This window comes from Bubalus kerabau, chromosome X, assembly GCF_029407905.1.
Source record: "Bubalus kerabau isolate K-KA32 ecotype Philippines breed swamp buffalo chromosome X, PCC_UOA_SB_1v2, whole genome shotgun sequence".
In the NCBI taxonomy this organism is placed as follows: Eukaryota; Metazoa; Chordata; class Mammalia; order Artiodactyla; family Bovidae; genus Bubalus; species Bubalus kerabau.
Genome location: NC_073647.1, coordinates 12,654,567 through 12,671,978, shown reverse-complemented (window position 1 = coordinate 12,671,978; position 17,412 = coordinate 12,654,567). Strand labels below are relative to the sequence as shown.

At 40.3% G+C, this 17,412-nt stretch overlaps 1 protein-coding gene across 1 annotated transcript in view; it reads left to right on the top strand.

Moving 5' to 3' along the window:
* TENM1 (teneurin transmembrane protein 1) overlaps positions 1–17,412 on the top strand; it is a 670,347-nt gene that overhangs the window by 498,169 nt on the left and 154,766 nt on the right. Inside the window, exon 17 of the mRNA XM_055565537.1 lies at positions 11,820–11,939. Coding sequence (XP_055421512.1) covers positions 11,820–11,939 — 120 coding nt within the window. The remainder of the gene's footprint in view (positions 1–11,819; positions 11,940–17,412) is intronic.

Genomic DNA, 17,412 nt, shown 5'->3' with positions numbered 1-17,412 from the left:
ACATAAAAAATTAAATTAATTATAAATTTTAATAAATTCTGTGGATTATGGAACATCAAGTAGCTTGGGGTTCATCAACTCAGAGTCCCAAATTCTGCTGCTTTGCTGGAGTAGACAGGTAACCTAAATGGATGTAAGAGAAGACATATTCTATCAAATGAGACAAAGTCATTAAACAATTTCAGAAGGGAGACTGACCTGGAAGTTTTCAGCAGTCATTCAGAGATGTGACTAATTGAGTCAGGTAAGCATGAGGAGCTGCTAAAATGGACACTCACAGGAGTCTATTGGTGACTTGCAAGAAAAAATTCAAAGCTTATTTGGACAGTGAGCAGCTTAACTATTTGCAAGACGTTTCATCCTATGACATCTGGAGCTATAAATAATTTTTAATACAATTTGAAATGTTTGTGTTAGATGAATTCAAGGGGAAAAAACAATCACCCAAAAAAAACTCCCATTCACCACAGTGAAAAAATGTCCCCATTAACCATACTTTGGCATCATTTGTAATGATAGATCCTACAATTTCTTTCAAGATAATCCATATTTGGGGAAGATTAATCATTTCATCTTGAGATTGATGAAAATGGCAGTGTTGACTTGGTTCGTGTATTGGCCCTGTCCTAGGCCCCGGACTACAGCAGACAAATTGGCTTCCCTGGTGGCTCAGATGGTAAAGAATCCACCTGAAATGCGGAAGACCCTGGTTCAATCCCTGGGTCAGGAAGATCCCCTAGAGGAGGGCATGGCAACCCACTCCAGTATTCTTGTCTGGAAAATTCCATGGACAGGAGCCTGGCAGGCTGCAGTCCATGGGGTTGCAAAGAGTCGGACACAGCTAAACGACTAAGCACAGCACATATAGTCCAGTGAAGAAAACTGACAATAATGAAAAAGGTAAATGTCAGGTAGGAATAGGTACTGTCGACTGAGGTAAAGAAAGGTTAGGGACAAAGAGTGACCATTTTAGACAGAGTGGTCTGGGAAATCCTTCTGGGGAGATGACACTAGAGCTGAGACCTCATAGTATTCATCTGTATGTTAGTTGATTGTGATGTGAACATTTCCTGCCACCTGGACCCTTATGCAGTAGAGCCTGGCTGTCACTTGTAAGGGCCCACTGAATCAGGATCCTGTGGCCTTGTGTGAAACAGAAAGGTAGAACAAACCTTTCTCAAGGAATTACTACACACTGGTTACTGTACCAGGTTTTCCTGATAAGTGGATGGGGTGCCTGTCCTCTAGGACTATTGAGAAAAGCTGAGTACTTCAGACAAACTGAATAGCCTCCAGAAAGAGAAATCAGCAACAGCCATTGACCACTTAGTTATGAAAAGAAAAAAAAAAATAGCAGATCTTCATCCATTAGTGTTTGACCCTAAAAGAAATCAAATATATAGAAACTGTGTCCTGATTTGGAATTATGAAAAAGAAGAGATAAGAAAACCTTATATTTTAGAATATTTATAAGAAATGCAATGTTACTGCAATATTAAAGCATTCATTGAGGACTTCCTTGGTGGGCTTCCCTGATGACCCAGATGGTAAAGAATTTGCCTGCAATACAGGATACCCAGGTTTGATCCCTGGGTTGGGAAGATCCCCCAGAGACGGGAATGGCAACCCACTCCAGTATTCTTGCCTGGAGAATCCCATGGACAGAGGAGCCTGGCAGGCTACAGTCCATGGGGTCACAAAGAGTTGGACACGACTGAGTGACTAACACTTTCAGTTTCACTTGGTGGTCCAATGATAAGGAATCTGCCTTGCCAGTGCAGGGGACGTGGGGTTGATCCCTGCTCTGGGAAGATCCCACATGCCTAGGAGCAACTAATCCCATGCACTACAACTACTGAAACCTGTGTACCCTAAAGCCCGTGCTCTGCAACAAGAGAAGCCACGGCAATGAGAAGCCCATGCACCTCAACTAGTAGCTCCCACTCCACTCACTGCAACTAGAGAAAGCCTGAGTGCAGTAACAAAGACCCAGCACAGCCAAAAATAAATAAATTAATTAAAATTTAAAAAGCATTCATTGAATTAACATTCACAGTCTATGTACAGGTCTTCCCCCAGAAGGTTTGTGACATAATCATTCGTAATTTTGCTGAGGAATAAATTTGAATCCATATGTTTTGTGTTTAACTTTTTCATGAATCTAGTAGTTATGGACCTCCAAGTCTATTTACATATGGTAAATCTGTGTGTATTTTTAAGAATATGAAAGACATTATACCAGGTATACAACTTGGGGTTGGTAAACACACAATGCAACAGTTGCTGAATAAATTGAATAAACTAAGGACTGAGGAAATCTCTTTCTAAAGCATCAGCACCTGCCAATGTCTGTGTTCACCTTTCTTTCTAAAGGGAGGCACTGCACATAACCTGCCCACATTTGGAAAAGGAACCCAAGAGTGGTTTGGCTCTGCCATGATCCCTTGTGATTCTGTCTTCCCACATTACTTTTCCTAAGCAACCTCCTTTGCTTATCACTTGTGCAGTTGTTGTCCCAAGTGAGAAGTTAGATTGTTGCTACTTGCTAATAAAGCACTTTGATCTCGTTTATGTGAAAGGTATTAGACCTGTGAAGATGGGAACTCCTGATTGTTCAGTGAACTATTTATCTAATGCTAAAGTTCAGGAAACACATGTTAAAGACACATTTAAAAAATTACAAAGTGCTGAAGGCTCCAAGATTTATAGTGCTGACTAGCTCTTGAAATCAGCAGTCAACACCTAAAGGTACCAAAAAAGAAAGAATGTGCAACTTTCACTTTGCAAGTTCTTGAACAAAGAAATCCAACAAATCTTTAAAAAGCCGTTCAATTGGTTACTTGTGATATTTTGAAACTGAGATGTCCTGAGGTCCTTAATAACAGTCATTAGTAATGCCCAGTAGCTGTCTACAGCTTATCTCAGTGTGAATAGGTGTTTTCTAATATTTTATCTTACTGAAAAATTAAGATTGAAAGGCTCAAATCCTTAGTACCTACTTCATATGATCTGTGTGAAGTGACTTTAGCTGGTTCTGTCATCTAAACTTGTCCCTAGAGAGGGCAGAGTAAATGCTAGTTTATGGAGAAAGAATAAATGACACCGTGTGGCATATCTACTATACACCCTGCACGTAGAAAGTGCCCAGCAGTTGGTAAAGGTCTACAAAGTAGTGATATCCTATGGATAGCACCATCTTTGTGGGTGAGCACTTTCTTTTCCTTTGTAGCCACATCATTTACATCTTCTCTTTAAAATGCTACAGCTTAGGCCCTTGAGAGTCCAGGTCAAAAGACCTCCACCAATTCTGCCACTTAATAGCTGTATTATCTTAAGCAACATTTTTTGACCTCTTTGAATCCATTTCCTCATTTTTTAAAACAGGCTATTAGTCGCACCTACTCAGGGCTATATTGATGGTAAGTGAAATAAAATAAGGAAGGTGCCTGGCATGGTACCTGACTCTTAGTAAGTGCTTAATGAATGTCTTATTTATATAAATACATATATTCATATTGTATATTTGTATATATAATATGCATTTATATATATATAAATATAGATATCAGGGTACATAATATAATTTGAAAGGTCAAGTTCAAAAAGCAGTCACTTTACTGGGTTATTTTATTGTTCCAGTATCTTCATGAGCTGATTAGAAATAAGGCAGGGAAGAACGATTAGTCTCACTTTCCATAAGGAACAAACGAGGCTGAGAGTAATTCCATTTCTTAGGAAAAGTCACATCGATGATTATTAACAAGCCAGAGCTAGCACTGGGGTGGACAAAGTTAGACCACACTTTTTCCTCCTGGAGGGAAGAGTAATCCATGGCCAAGCTATAGCCAACAAGACAGACTTGCCCTGTATTTAATGACTATCCATTATTTGAAGGGCAGATTCACAGAGAAGTGACAGGAAAGGTTAATGAGGTTAATAAAACCCCATCAGGCTGATTACAAAGATAAAACCATTTGAGTAATGTATAAAACAAGCCAAAAACAAACCAACCAAAAAAATAAAATAAAACTTGAGATTATTCAAGGGTTGCAAGGGCTTCCAGGACACATATTTCAGGATTCAAATTCTGGACAAAAATAATCATGTGTCTAAATGAGGCAAACCGGTACTTTCACAGCCCTGAAAAATGTGACTGTGTCGTCAGTTTTCTTATTGCTTCAAAACACTTGATCCTTTTCCCATTACTTTCGGGATCTCAGGCATCCAAAGCAAGCCTACTTTTGACAAGCAATTACCAGGGCAGATGGGAAAATAGCCACCCTACCTCAGGGGGGGGTGCCCCCATTTTGTTTTACTTGAAACATCACTAGCCATGAGGAAAATAATTCTGCTTAAAAAACTATCTGCATTTTCAATAGCACCACCTTTCCCAAAGTCCTAGAATGTCGATGGGTAATGCTCCTACCTAGCTGCTTTTAATGTTACCCAGTTAGTAGGTATTATTTATTTGGGCTAGTGACCAACTGAGTAGGATTAAATCAGCCAGTTCTATTTAAGTAAAAACTAATGAGATTTTACTGGGTTTGCATATGAACATTCACTGCATTCACATTTTCAGAACATGAAAATAGGTTTATGCTGTAACATTATATGTTTTCATGGTGCTATACCGGCTTAGATAACTTATATCAAAAAAACAGTATGTGATATGTGGAAACCCCCAGATACCCAATATTCGAGCCTTCAAATGTATGTGAGTTATGAAATACCAAACTGTAATTACAGGGTTGTAGATAAAGGAAAAATGGGGTTAGTGTTCATAAATTAAGTATTTGAGGAGGACTATTCATTCATCCTTCCCAATCACAGGGGTACTATTTAATTCCCTGAAGTAGTCAATTATCAAACAAAACTCTCCTGATGAAGTCATAATTCACAATCGAGAACGCTGGCTTCTAATAAATGAACTGTAAGACATCTATCTGTCACACATGAACCTCAAAGTGGTCTCTGAAACACTTGAAGTAGTGCTGTGGGATAGGTTGGGAATATTTTGCAACTTCACATAAAGATATTTGAGCTGAAATACAATGGAGCTTTGTTCAGCACATGCTATGTACACAAGGCACTAGGAAGGACACAGAAGAAATTCCACACTGCCCTTGCCCTGGAGTGACTATCTAATAAGAAAGACAGACCTGTAACTCCTCTCCAAGATAGGCTATGACACATGCAGTAGCATGGAGTCGGCGCTGAGAAAAACGAAAGTGAAAGTCGCTCAGTCGTGTCCTACTCTTTGCAACCCCATGGACTGTAGTCCATGTAGTCCATGGGATTCTCCAGGCCAGAACACTGGAGTGGGTAGCCTTTCCCTTCTCCAGGGGATCTTCCCAACCCAGGGATTGAACCCAGGTCTCCCACATTGCGGGCAGATTCTTTACCAACTGAGCTCTCAGGGAAGCCCTAATATAAAAGCCTTTATTCATTGTGTGCTGCCATGGATACGATGGTATCATTAGCCCTTTGTCCCAACTGCTCAGAGGTATTTGTGTTCTAGGAGGGCCCCCCAGAAGCAGCAGTCATTTAGCCTGTAGATTGTCATTCCACAATCTACAGCTGTGGAACCTTACGATATAATAAGCCTGTGGAGAAGATGTCGGGAGAACCATTAAACCACGCCTCACAGGCAGCAGATTTCTGTCCCTTGGAGACTTGAGCCAACTGACAACTCATAGAAGAATTTACAAGGCAGGATTCCAGTGCCAGTGAGCAGAGGATCCACGTGGCCTCTCCCAGCCCAGCCCTTCTCAATTCTGCCTCTTGACCAGAGCTGTCAGCTGTGGAAAGGATTTCATCTGTTCCTGTGGAAAGAGCAACCTCACCTGCCCACCTGCTGCCAGACCCCCCACTGGCCAGGCCTTGACTTGGGACACTACCCTTCAAAGGTTGCTTATGCTCCTGTTGGCAGCAAAAGCAAATAGCTCTAACTTCCCGAGCCCTTCAGCCTCATTTTCCTTATGAAAGATTTTAATCAGAAATACAATGCAGTAAATTACATCTTCTTTCAGCAATTTAGTTTTCAGCGTTGTTTTTCAAACCAACTTCTGTGCTTGAGGTTAATGTTTTTGCCTGAGGTGTTGAATGAATACTGGAAATTTGACATCGAAGACAAAAGGCAACAAATAAGGGAAAAGGAAAATGGAACCCAGAGTTTATTGAAGGCTAGGGATAATTTGACTATGCCACGAAAATAGCAAATACAGAATGAATTAGACCTTTTGCATCAGAACTATCTAACAAGCAGCTTGTTAGTTCAATAAGGCTCTCGGTAAAGTGTATTCGGACTTACATTTCCCAAGATGCCCTGTTCTTCAAACCAAACTCCCAACATCTAGAGGATTCAGCATTTAGTTAAAGGGAGAAGCAGTTCCTTTGAGGTTGCTGCTTTAGCATAGTGACAGCCGGTAGACAGCTTGGCAGCAGTCTGTATTCTCCAGAGAGCAAGAAAAGAGATACTTGTGAGGGGTGATCTTCCCCATACGTGTTTTTAAAGTCACTTTGGACATGTTCATCCAAGTTCAAGTTATCTTGCTGTAACCCACGACAGCAGGGAGAGGTCCTTGTTTCTAAAGGTTGAAGGAAGCAGAGTCTTCCTTCAAGTCTGAATCAAAGAACAAGAGCCCCAGGGAAAGATGGAAAGCATGCAGCACCCGCGTCTAAGAGTACACACACACACACACACACACACACACACACAACAAAAAGACAGTCGCACTGGGCACATACATGCTATACACATTTGCAGTGACAGCTTCATGACAGTTCAGACAGTAATTTCTGGTGTCTCATTTCAAAGGTTCAGAAGAGTTCTGAGTATTATTTAATTGAAAATGTTTCAGAAAAAGGTCCTTGAAAGATTAGGACTCACGTCGAGGGTTGTTTTCATGTGGCAAAAATTTAAGAGTTCAAAATGTTTCCTTAGAACAGACCAAGGACAGGCCAAGGATGACTGCCTCATTTAAAGGGTGATTTGAAGAAGCTGGGGGTTTCCCTGGTGGCTCAGACAGTAAAGAATCTGCTTGCAATGCAGGAGACGCAGATTCGATCCCTGGGTCGGGAAGATCCCCTCGTGGAGGAAATGGCAACCCACTCCAGTATTCTTGCTTGGAGGATCCCATGAACAAAGGAGCCTGGCAGGCCACAGTCCATGGGGTCGCAAAGACTTAACTGAGCAACTAACACTTTCACTTTCACTTTTTGGAGAAACTGGAGAGGAAACACGGAGGCAGCACAATGCACAGGACAGAAAACACAGAAAATAGGATTCTGGGGTTACTAAAGTCAGACCCCGGGCATACCCACCTCACTGCTTCGGCAAGGATCTAATCTAGGAAAAACATGAATTATTCAGGCCGCCTTGGATATGAGAAGCATACACAAACAGATTATACACATGCGGGAGAAACTACATTTTGGTGGCTGTGTACATCAGGAAAAATAAAGCAGCTACAAGGCTACCATCCACAATTATGAAGAAAATTGAGTTTAGAAGCTGGGAGCACACAAAATGGCAGTTGAGCTGTACAAAGTGGCACAACACACCATATTTGCCAAGAATATATCTGGAGTTCCCTAAGGGCCATCTGGAGCTGCAGCAGCCTGGGAAAGTGAGCAGACTTGAGAGCATTCATTCTGAAATGGAGAGTTTGCCTGAAAAGATTTTTTCCTAGGTTTCTGCCTGCAGTGCCAGTTCAAATTACTGCCAATTAAAAAAGAACACTGTAATACTGTCCTGCTGCTGCTGCTGCTGCTGCTGCTAAGTCGCATCAGTCGTGTCCGACTCTGTGCGACCCCATAGACGGCAGCCCACCAGGCTCCACCTCCCCTGGGATTCTCCAGGCAAGAACACTGGAGTGGGTTGCCATTTCCTTCTCCAATGCATGAAAGGGAAAAGTGAAAGCGAAGTCACTCAGTCGTGTCTGACTCTTCGCGACCCCATGGACTGCAGCCTACCAGGCTCCTCCGCCCATGGGATTTTCCAGGCAAGAGTACTGGAGTGGGTTGCCATTGCCTTCTCCGAATGCTGTCCTGAAATTTAGACAATTTATACTGATGCAGGATGACTAATTTGGTCAAAGATTATAGTGAGTACTAGTAATCCAGGAATAAAAAGAGCTAAGAGTTATTCTTGTGAAAAACGGATGACATGGAGTGTGTAAATAATGGGAGCAAATGCAGCAAGATACAGGGAATCTTAGAACATTTAAAGTCTAATACATTACAAAGAGAGTTCAGGGCTGATAAATGTGGAATAATAAGTTTTATGGGGCTTTATCATATGCTGTAAGTTCGTGTGGGTCATAAAATATGAGGAATAAAAAAAGTAGGGGAGTTCAAAGACAAGTCTGCACATTATTTATGAATGATGAAGAGTGAAATGAATGAGAAGAAGAACAGGTAGACAATGTCTGGAATAATGATGACTTTGATGAGTCATTATCACACAAATCCATGTGCTTCATAAAATATGAGGAATATTAAAGAGTAGAGGAGTCAAAAGACAAGTCTACTCAGAATGAGATACAGAATGAAGGAAGAGAGGAATACAAGAGAAATGCACAGGATAATGATAACTTTTATGAGACTTTCACTCACCAGCCTGGATCCTTCATAAATATAAGCTGTATAGAAAATAAAAGAACAGCAAAGAGAAGAGACAGGCCTGTGTCTGTCGTAAAATATGGGCAAATAATGTCAACTAGACTTGACAAAATAAAAACAAAAATAATTGAGCCTAGTACAGCTGTGGGAAGACACACTATATAGATTAATGTGAACAAATAAAATAAGCGAGTGTAGAATTGTCTTGCCAACAGGGAATCAGCAACCACCTAGGAAGGCATCATTGCTGAAAAGCCCACCTTGCTAACTGGTAAAGCCTTGGTAAGTTCATAAATACCCCCATCACACTCTCCAAAAAGCTATCAGCACGTAGGCTCAGGAGGCAATGCTGTGCTGATTTTCAAATGGAGGTGGCCTCCCAAACGTCCCTCTGTTCTCAATCCCTCTGGCTCCAGTCCATATGTAGTTTGCAGGAGATTTTCTCAGCTGGTTTCTACTTAATCTATACCTAGTTTGTCAAATTTTGGTTTGTAAAGATTTTCAAAGGGTTACTGTGTAAAACTAAAGACATCCTTCTCTTTTCATTTCTTGTTACATTAGATTTAAAACCAGGGACCAGATCTGTCAGAATTAATTCAAAATCCAGAATTCAGTGCCTTTCAAATGTCTTCTCTATTAGAAAAAAATGGGATTTCAAGATCTCAAAATTTCAAAATCTCTACAAAAAGGAACTAGAGGAATCAGATAAGGCAAAGCAAGTGCCAATGTGCCATTTGCATGCCATTCAGAATCATTATTTACAGAATTCATAAGATGGGCAGCTCACTAGTAAGAGGAAAGCCACTGATTCATATCAGAACTAGGAATGTTGGCCTGAAGAACTCAATAAAAGCACTAATAGCATCAATTATAGTAGCTTAAATTTGTTGTTGTTGTTTAGTTGCTAAGTCATGTCTGACTTCTTTGCAACCCCATGGACTGTAGCCCACCAGGCTCCTCTGTCCATGGTATTTCCCAGGCAAGAATACTGGAGTGGGTTGCCATGCCCTCCTCCAGGGGATCTTCGCGACCCAGGCATCAAACCTGCATCTCCTGCATTGGCAGGCAGATTTTTTACCACTGAGCCACCTGGGAAGCCCAGCTTAGCTTTGTGCTATATTTAGTGGCTTATAGTTTGCGTTGGGGGAAGGCTTTAGATGATGCAGGAAACATCCTATTAGTATAACTTCTATCCCAGTTCCTCTGATTGCAATATTTTAGTAGTGATGTTTATTGGCTCTAACATATAACCCAAGCTTTGGCTGGTAACTGTCTTTTGCTTTCTCGGGGTACTTTTTTCTCTCTCTCTTGAATGAGCTTTTGTGGCCGAGAGCTTTTTTTTTTTAATATAAATGTATTTATTTTAATTGGAGGCTAATTACAATATTGTATTGGTTTTGCCATACATCAACATGAATCTGCCACGGGTGTACACGTGTTCCCCATCCTGAACCCCCCTCCCACTTCCCTCCTCATGACTTGCTGATTCAAAGAATATATAATGCCAGGGTGAAATTACTATGATTACTTTGGAAAAGTCATGTTTGCCCAAATAACATGGGTCCTTTTAATCCAAGATTGAGCTTGCCTGGATACCCTGAATTTCGCTTTGTGGAAAAAAAAAAAATTACATTGATGCCCTAGGAAAAGTCATTGCTCTTGCCCAACCTTCTTCAACCCTACTAGCTCCAGCTATAAAATGCACATTCTAGAGACTTCTTCCTCCCCACTGCCATGGTAATGACAGAGAAGTGAATACTCCGTGCTTGTGGGTTGCCCATGAGCCCTCTTCTTAACTCCCAAGCTCCTAAACTTGGTTACAACTTGTTGGCCAGGCTAGACCTGAAAGTCTACTTGTTTTAGTGGACTGGGTCCCTGGAGGCCAGCACTATTAAGGGCTGGTCTAATGGAGTCCCCCTATTTGGCAAGGATGAAACTCATTTGTTTAAAGGGAAAATCTGAAGTATTTCATTTCACTCAGCTCAGAGAAACAGGGTCCATATATCACCAGGGACCATGTCTCTTTTGCCAACTTTCACTGTTAAAATTCATCCAACTAAGTCTGCTTTGTTAAAATTCTTTTTCCAATAAAAACAATTTGGCAATATGTATTTAGGGCCTAAAAAATGTTCAGATCAGATGAGATCAGATCAGTCTCTCAGTCGTGTCCGACTCTTTGTGACCCCATGAATCGCAGCACGCCAGGCCTCCCTGTCCATCACCAACTCCTGGAGTTCACACCTATGTATATAAATACATAGAAAATGCACTCAACACAATGTTACTGATGACTGCCTCTGGGGAAAAGACTAGGAACAACAGGAGCAGGGTGGTCAGCAGGGACTTTAATCATATCTACAGTGTATTTAGGTATTAACTAATTTTAGTTTGTATTAATTTTAATAAGAGAAAAGTATCTTTCCACAACTAGGACTACCTCCCAAGGAAATAATAAGAAATTCAATGTAGAAAAAATAAGAACTAAATATCCCAAAATAGGGGCTGTATTAAACAAGAAATACTGTTTTAGGGCTATATTATATAATAACAAAATGATATATTAAGGAATTTCTAATTATATTGGACAACGTTAATAATATACCATGTGCTGCATTTAGTCGCTGAGTTGTGTCCGACTCATTGTGACTCTATGGACTGTAGCCCACCAGGCTCCTCTCTCCATGGGGATTCTCCAGGCAAGAGTAATGGAGTGGATTGCCATGCCCTCCTCCAGGAGATTTTCCCAACCCAGAGATCAAGCCCAAGTCTCCTGCATTGCAGGTGATTCTTTACCATCTGAGCCACCAGGGAAGCCCAAGAATATTGGGTTGGGTTACCTATCCTTTCTCCAGAAGATCTTCCCAACCCAGGAATCGAACTGGGGTCTCCTGCATTGTAAAGGTGTATCTCCTGGTAAAGGCAGATTCCTTTACCAACTGAGCTACCCGGGAAGCCCTAATGATATACTACCAACATTAAAATATCAGGATTCAGAACTATGCTGAGTATAATCCCAATTTATATTGGTAAAAAAGATATGCACATCCTCACCAAAATGTTATTAGAAGTGACTACCCATTGGTGAAATTACTGTTTTCTTTGTTATGCTTAACTGTGTTTTCTGTAGTTTCTCCAGCTTGGCTTCTAGAATCTAGTTTCAGGATGCTTTTATATTTGTCTTTCATCTTGTGTTGCAGACGTGCTTGTGTGATCCGAGGCCAAGTGGTGGCTGTGGATGGAACCCCTCTAGTAGGGGTGAATGTTAGTTTCTTGCACCACAGTGATTATGGATTTACCATCAGCCGGCAGGATGGAAGGTAGGTCAACGTTGTTTCTGATCACTGTGAGGGGCCAATACTGACTTCTAGTCATTAGTCAAACCAGCATTCAAATGATGCAGGCTTCATTAGCCTATCTTCCTTCAAGCTGTATCTAAAAAGTCATTGGTGTTATTTCCTCTATTCCCCATCTAAATCAAACCAAATTTCTCTTCTAAACCTGCACTATTACTCTCAAGTCTTCTTGAAACCCTAGCCATTTGGAAAGTTTTCTAGCCTTCATCTAGTTCCATTTATAAATCCAGCTTCAAAATCCAGTGAGATGATGCAGATAATAAAGTATTGTACATGTGGGCTGTTCTTCCATGATAGTCTGAATATAGTTCTGAAATAAAGCTGTCCAAAAGGTTTCTGCCAGAGGTATACAATTCAACTGCATTAAGACATTTAAAAAAAAAAAATGTGTCCTGTCTAGTTTACTAGTGGCTGTACTGGATCAATGAGCACGGGCAGCTTAATCAATTCTCCCTTGATGTCCATGTAACCATAGTGATTAACCTTAAGCACCAATCAGCAAGCTGCTCTCTAAGGGCTTCCCCAGGTTCTCTGAGACCTGGGAAGCAAGACCACTAGTTAAATCTTCTCCTCCTGGAAAAGGATTTGCTCACAAAAACATTTTTGTTGCCATCATTTAGGTAGACATTTATTCAGAATATTCGTCGATAGGCCCATGTGTCCAGCTTAAAGGTACCTATTTATGATTCTCAGGAACACTGTAATGATGGCTTTGGGGTACCCTAGTCTCCAGGTGGCTACCCTTAAAATGCCCTACTCATAACAAGTCGCTTCAGTACTCACACAAAGAGACCTGTTGCCTGGAAGCTTTATCACAGTGTAAGAGACTATCTCATTTCAAGAGATAAAATCAAACCTTATTTTTAGTCCTAACCACTTCAGAATTGTTAATGGTTCAACATGGGCTATGCTGACTTTATTTTTTCAACTGCCTCTCAAAAGGCTTATAGAAATAGTTAGAGAAATAGTAAGGAAGAGTTTTAACCTACTTAAGAAAAATTGTTTTTAAGACTTTAGGAAATTATATGAATGATTTGGATGTAAATTCTATTGCTAATTATTAATGAGCCATCTATTCATTATAACAAGCTCAGCAGAACTACTCAGGGAGCAGCTAGTCTGAATATATATATGTGTGTGTATATATATATATATATATACACACACATACATACATATATATGCAATATAAAACTATATTTCCATTCAAATATTCTATAATCAGAGCTCTCTACTAATTCAAATGGACTTTTCTCTCAGTTGATTGAATGATGGAATTTTGGTAGTTCATGTACCAGTACCTGGTACACAAAGCTGGTCTCTCCCTCGCCAGCATTTCAACCATGTGCCAGAAATTTAGAAATGAAGATTATTTCTTTAAATAGAATATGCCTTCAGGGACATTTGGCTTCCCATGGAAAATGATGGGGCCTCAATTTTTTAGCTAGTATATAAAGGTTTCAGTGAATTATTTGATATTCAGAAAAGAACCTAAAAGAAATGTGATATCTAAAAAGACTATAAATTTGTTTCCAGTTTACAGAAAGCGTTAAAGAGGGACCATTTGTGTTGTTATTTTAGTCTTAAGTAAAATTCCAAGACCATCCTCCTCCGAGCTCACTGTGAGAACTAGGTTTATATAGATGGCAGATTCTAGTCAGAGTCCCCTCTGGCAGTAACTCTTCCCTCAGGCTCCACTGAGGGTGTAAACACTCAAAATATGTGCCCCAAATGCCAACCAGACTGTCCCACTGTCGTCTCTTGGACATGAAGTGACAGAGTGATGAGAGTTTCCACTTAGGTGTCTCTACTGGTTGCTACCTCAGATTGAGTTATTTACATTTCAAAAGTAGACTATCATAGGGCAACTACAGCTCTTCCTCAATTTGTGATGGGCTTACATCCAATAAACCCATCATAAGTTGAAAGTATTTTAAGTTGAAAATGCATTTAATACACCTAACTTACTGAACATCACAGCTTAGCCTAGCCTTCCTTAAATGTGCTCAGAACATTTCAATTAGCTTACAGTTGGGCAATATTTATGTAACATGAAGCCTGTTAGAATAAAGTGTTGAATATTTCATGTAATTGATTGAATATGTCAGTGAAAGTGAAAAACAGACTGGTTGTGTGGGTACAGAAGAGTTGTAAGCAAATGGTTATTTACCCTCAAAATCATGTGACCAGCAGAGCTGCAGCTCACAGCACTGCCCAGCATCACAAGAGAGTTTCTATCCCATATCGCTAGCCCAGGAAAAGATCAAAATATGTTTCTACTGAATGCATATTGCTTTTGCACCATCATCAAGTTGAAACAGTCAAACCCTTGTAACTCAAGAACCATCTGTATACCTGAGGGCAAAAGGATTATAGAAAGGTTGAGGTTAGCATTTGGTTACCTAGTAGACAGTCTGTGATACACAAGATGCTGAAAAGTTCTGGCTCTCTGCCTCCACATGTCAATCTCACCTGTCTGCCACTGTGCCTGTTGTTCCCACCAATGGTATCACTGCTTTGGGTTAACATACTGACTCTTCTAAAGTCCTTGTTACATGCAGATGTGTTGTGGGGACTGTAGAACTAATTGACAACTTTCCCTAGGAAATAGGAAAAGTCCAGGTCATAGGAACAAAGTGATGCAGAAGGAAGGATAGGAGTGGAAGATGGGTGTCTCTAAAAGTAAGAAGAGCTCTCCTATGCAGATTAGGAAAGGTCAGAGTAGCAGAAAATAAACAAGCAGCAATTCTAAAGGAAAGATGAATATGTACCAGTATCTACTGTATTCTTTGTCATGTTATTCGATTTCATCTTCACAGCAGCTTCATGAGACAGGAATAATTATTATCATCCTCCCCATTTGGCAGAGGAGGAAACTTATCCAAATTAACACAGCTAATAAGGACAGAGCCAAAAGTTGAACCCAAGGAACCTGGCTCTTATCTTCTGTGATTTGTCACACTCAACTTAGATACATAACAGGTGCTCATATAAATAGTTCAGCCAGTGATAAACAAAATAGGTGAAGAGGTGACATTCTTATAAGATTCTTGGGAGCATTAAAGGTCTTGAGAACTTTGTTTGGAAGACTTTGGAAGATGAAGAAAGGGTTTCCTCTGATTCCCGTCAAGGTAAGAGTTTGTTCATTTTTGGATACCGTAAGACAGACATAAGCATCTTACATAGGCTACAATAGTCTTCTACCTATGGCTAGGACTAGTCTTATTGTAGATTGACAACAATCTCCAAACAAATATGTCCTTTCCCTTCGGTGTCTTATGCTCACTGTCACGTGACTTTATAACTTGTTCTTAATGTCCCATGCCAATGGAGACCATTTGCGATGGGGGAACCCCAAAGCAATTAATTATTCACAGAGCATTCTATTGGGTCTTGCAATAGTGTTAGCTATAGACAGTGATTAGATGGGAAGAGGAGAAACAGAACCTCTGTGTGTGTGCATATGCACGTGTACATAAACATGCATATACGTACATATATATGTACATATATATATTTGTTGTCATTCAGTCACTAAGTTGTGTCCAACTCTTTGCAGCCCCATAAACTGCAGCACTCCAGGCTCCTCTGTCCTCCACTATCTCCCAGAGTCTGCTCAAATTCACATCCATTGCATCAGTGATGCTCTCTAACCATCTCATCCTCTGCCACCCCCTTCTCCTTTTGCTTTCAATCTTTCCCAGCATCAGGGTCTTTTCTAACAAGTTGACTCTTCACATCAGGTGGCCAAAGTGTTAGAGCTTCAGCATCAGTCTTTCCAATAAATATTCAGGGTTGATTTTCTTTAGGATGGACTGGTTTGATTTTCTTGCAGTCCAAAGGACTCTCAAAACTCTTCTCCAGCCCCACAGTTCAAAAGTGTGTATATATATATATATATATATACACACACACACACACACACACACACACATATATACACACACACATATATTCACACACACATATATACACACACACATATACACACACACACATATATACACAATTCAGTTGGCCCTTGAACAACATGGGTTTGAACTTCTTGGGTCCATATACAGATTTTTTTCAATACATATGTATTATCATACTACATGATTTGCAGTTGGTTGAATCCATGAATGTGAAACTTCAGATATGGAGGGCCAACTGTAAAGTTATAAGTGAATTTTCAGCTGTGCCTGGGGAGAGCCTAACCCCTACGTTTTTCAAGGGTTAGCTGCATATAGGGAGAGGAAGAGAGACAGTTTCAAGAAATTGCAATGTGATTGTGGGAATTGGCAAGTCCAAAAATCGTAGGATACACTGCTGCTGCTGCTGCTGAGTCTCTTCAGTCGTGTCTGACTCTGTGTGACCCCATAGACGGCAGCCCACCAGGCTCCTCTGTCCCTGGGATTCTCCAGGCAATAACACTGGAGTGGGTTGCCATTTCCTTCTCCGTAGGATACACTAGAAAACTGGAATCTCTTGGCAAGGAGTAGATGCTACTCTACAGTCTTGAGGCAGAATTCCTTCTTCCTCAGAGAAAATTTAGTTTTGCTCTTTCAACTAATTGGATGAGGCCCTTCCACTTTATCAAGTGTAATCCTCTTTATTTAAAGTCAGCTTATTGTAGATATTAACCACATGTACAATATACCTTCACAACAACGCCTAGTGTTTGATTAAATAACTGGGTACTAGAGCCCAACCAAATTGACACATCAAACTAACCCAACACAGGACACCTAGGGGCAGTTACCAGGAAAGCTTAAAAATCAGTATGTGCTTATAAAGATCATAAAAAAAAATTTAAAAAAAAAACTGGCCTCGAGTTCATTTGAACAACAAGAGAAGACATCTGTAAATTTAATAGGGCAATGGATCTGATTTGAGAAGAAAGTTAATATTTGTTAAGTCCCTACTATATGCTTGGCCCTTAAGTCTTTATCTCATTTGCTCACTTGCAGTAGTAGCTGAGTGATAGACCATATTAACCCCATTTTACTCAGGAGGAAACTGAAGCTCATGAAGTTTAAATAATTAGCCCAAAGACACAAAGTTAACATGGCAGAGCCAGGATACAACCCCAGGTGTGTATGAAGCCAAAACCACATTCTTTCTACAAAATAAGAAGCCTGCCCTCTCTACTTTGTCTTTCTAGAAGTAGAGAATAATTTTCAGGTATATATGTTCTTGTTTGGATAGCTTATTTTGCTTTTGTGTTTGCATTTGTTTTTGTTTTCAAATAAATCAGCAGTTCAATTTTAAGGAGTCAAGAGCTGAGGTTTGGGTGAAGCAAATAAACTTGCCCAAGGACACACTTAAATCAATGTAGAATGTGAACCAGAGAAAAGATCTCTTGCCAAGTAATGTAGGATTTTCCCCTACTATGCTTGCCTTAAACTGCTCCTGTATTATCATGAATTCAGCCTGTCTTAAACCATAAACCATTTGG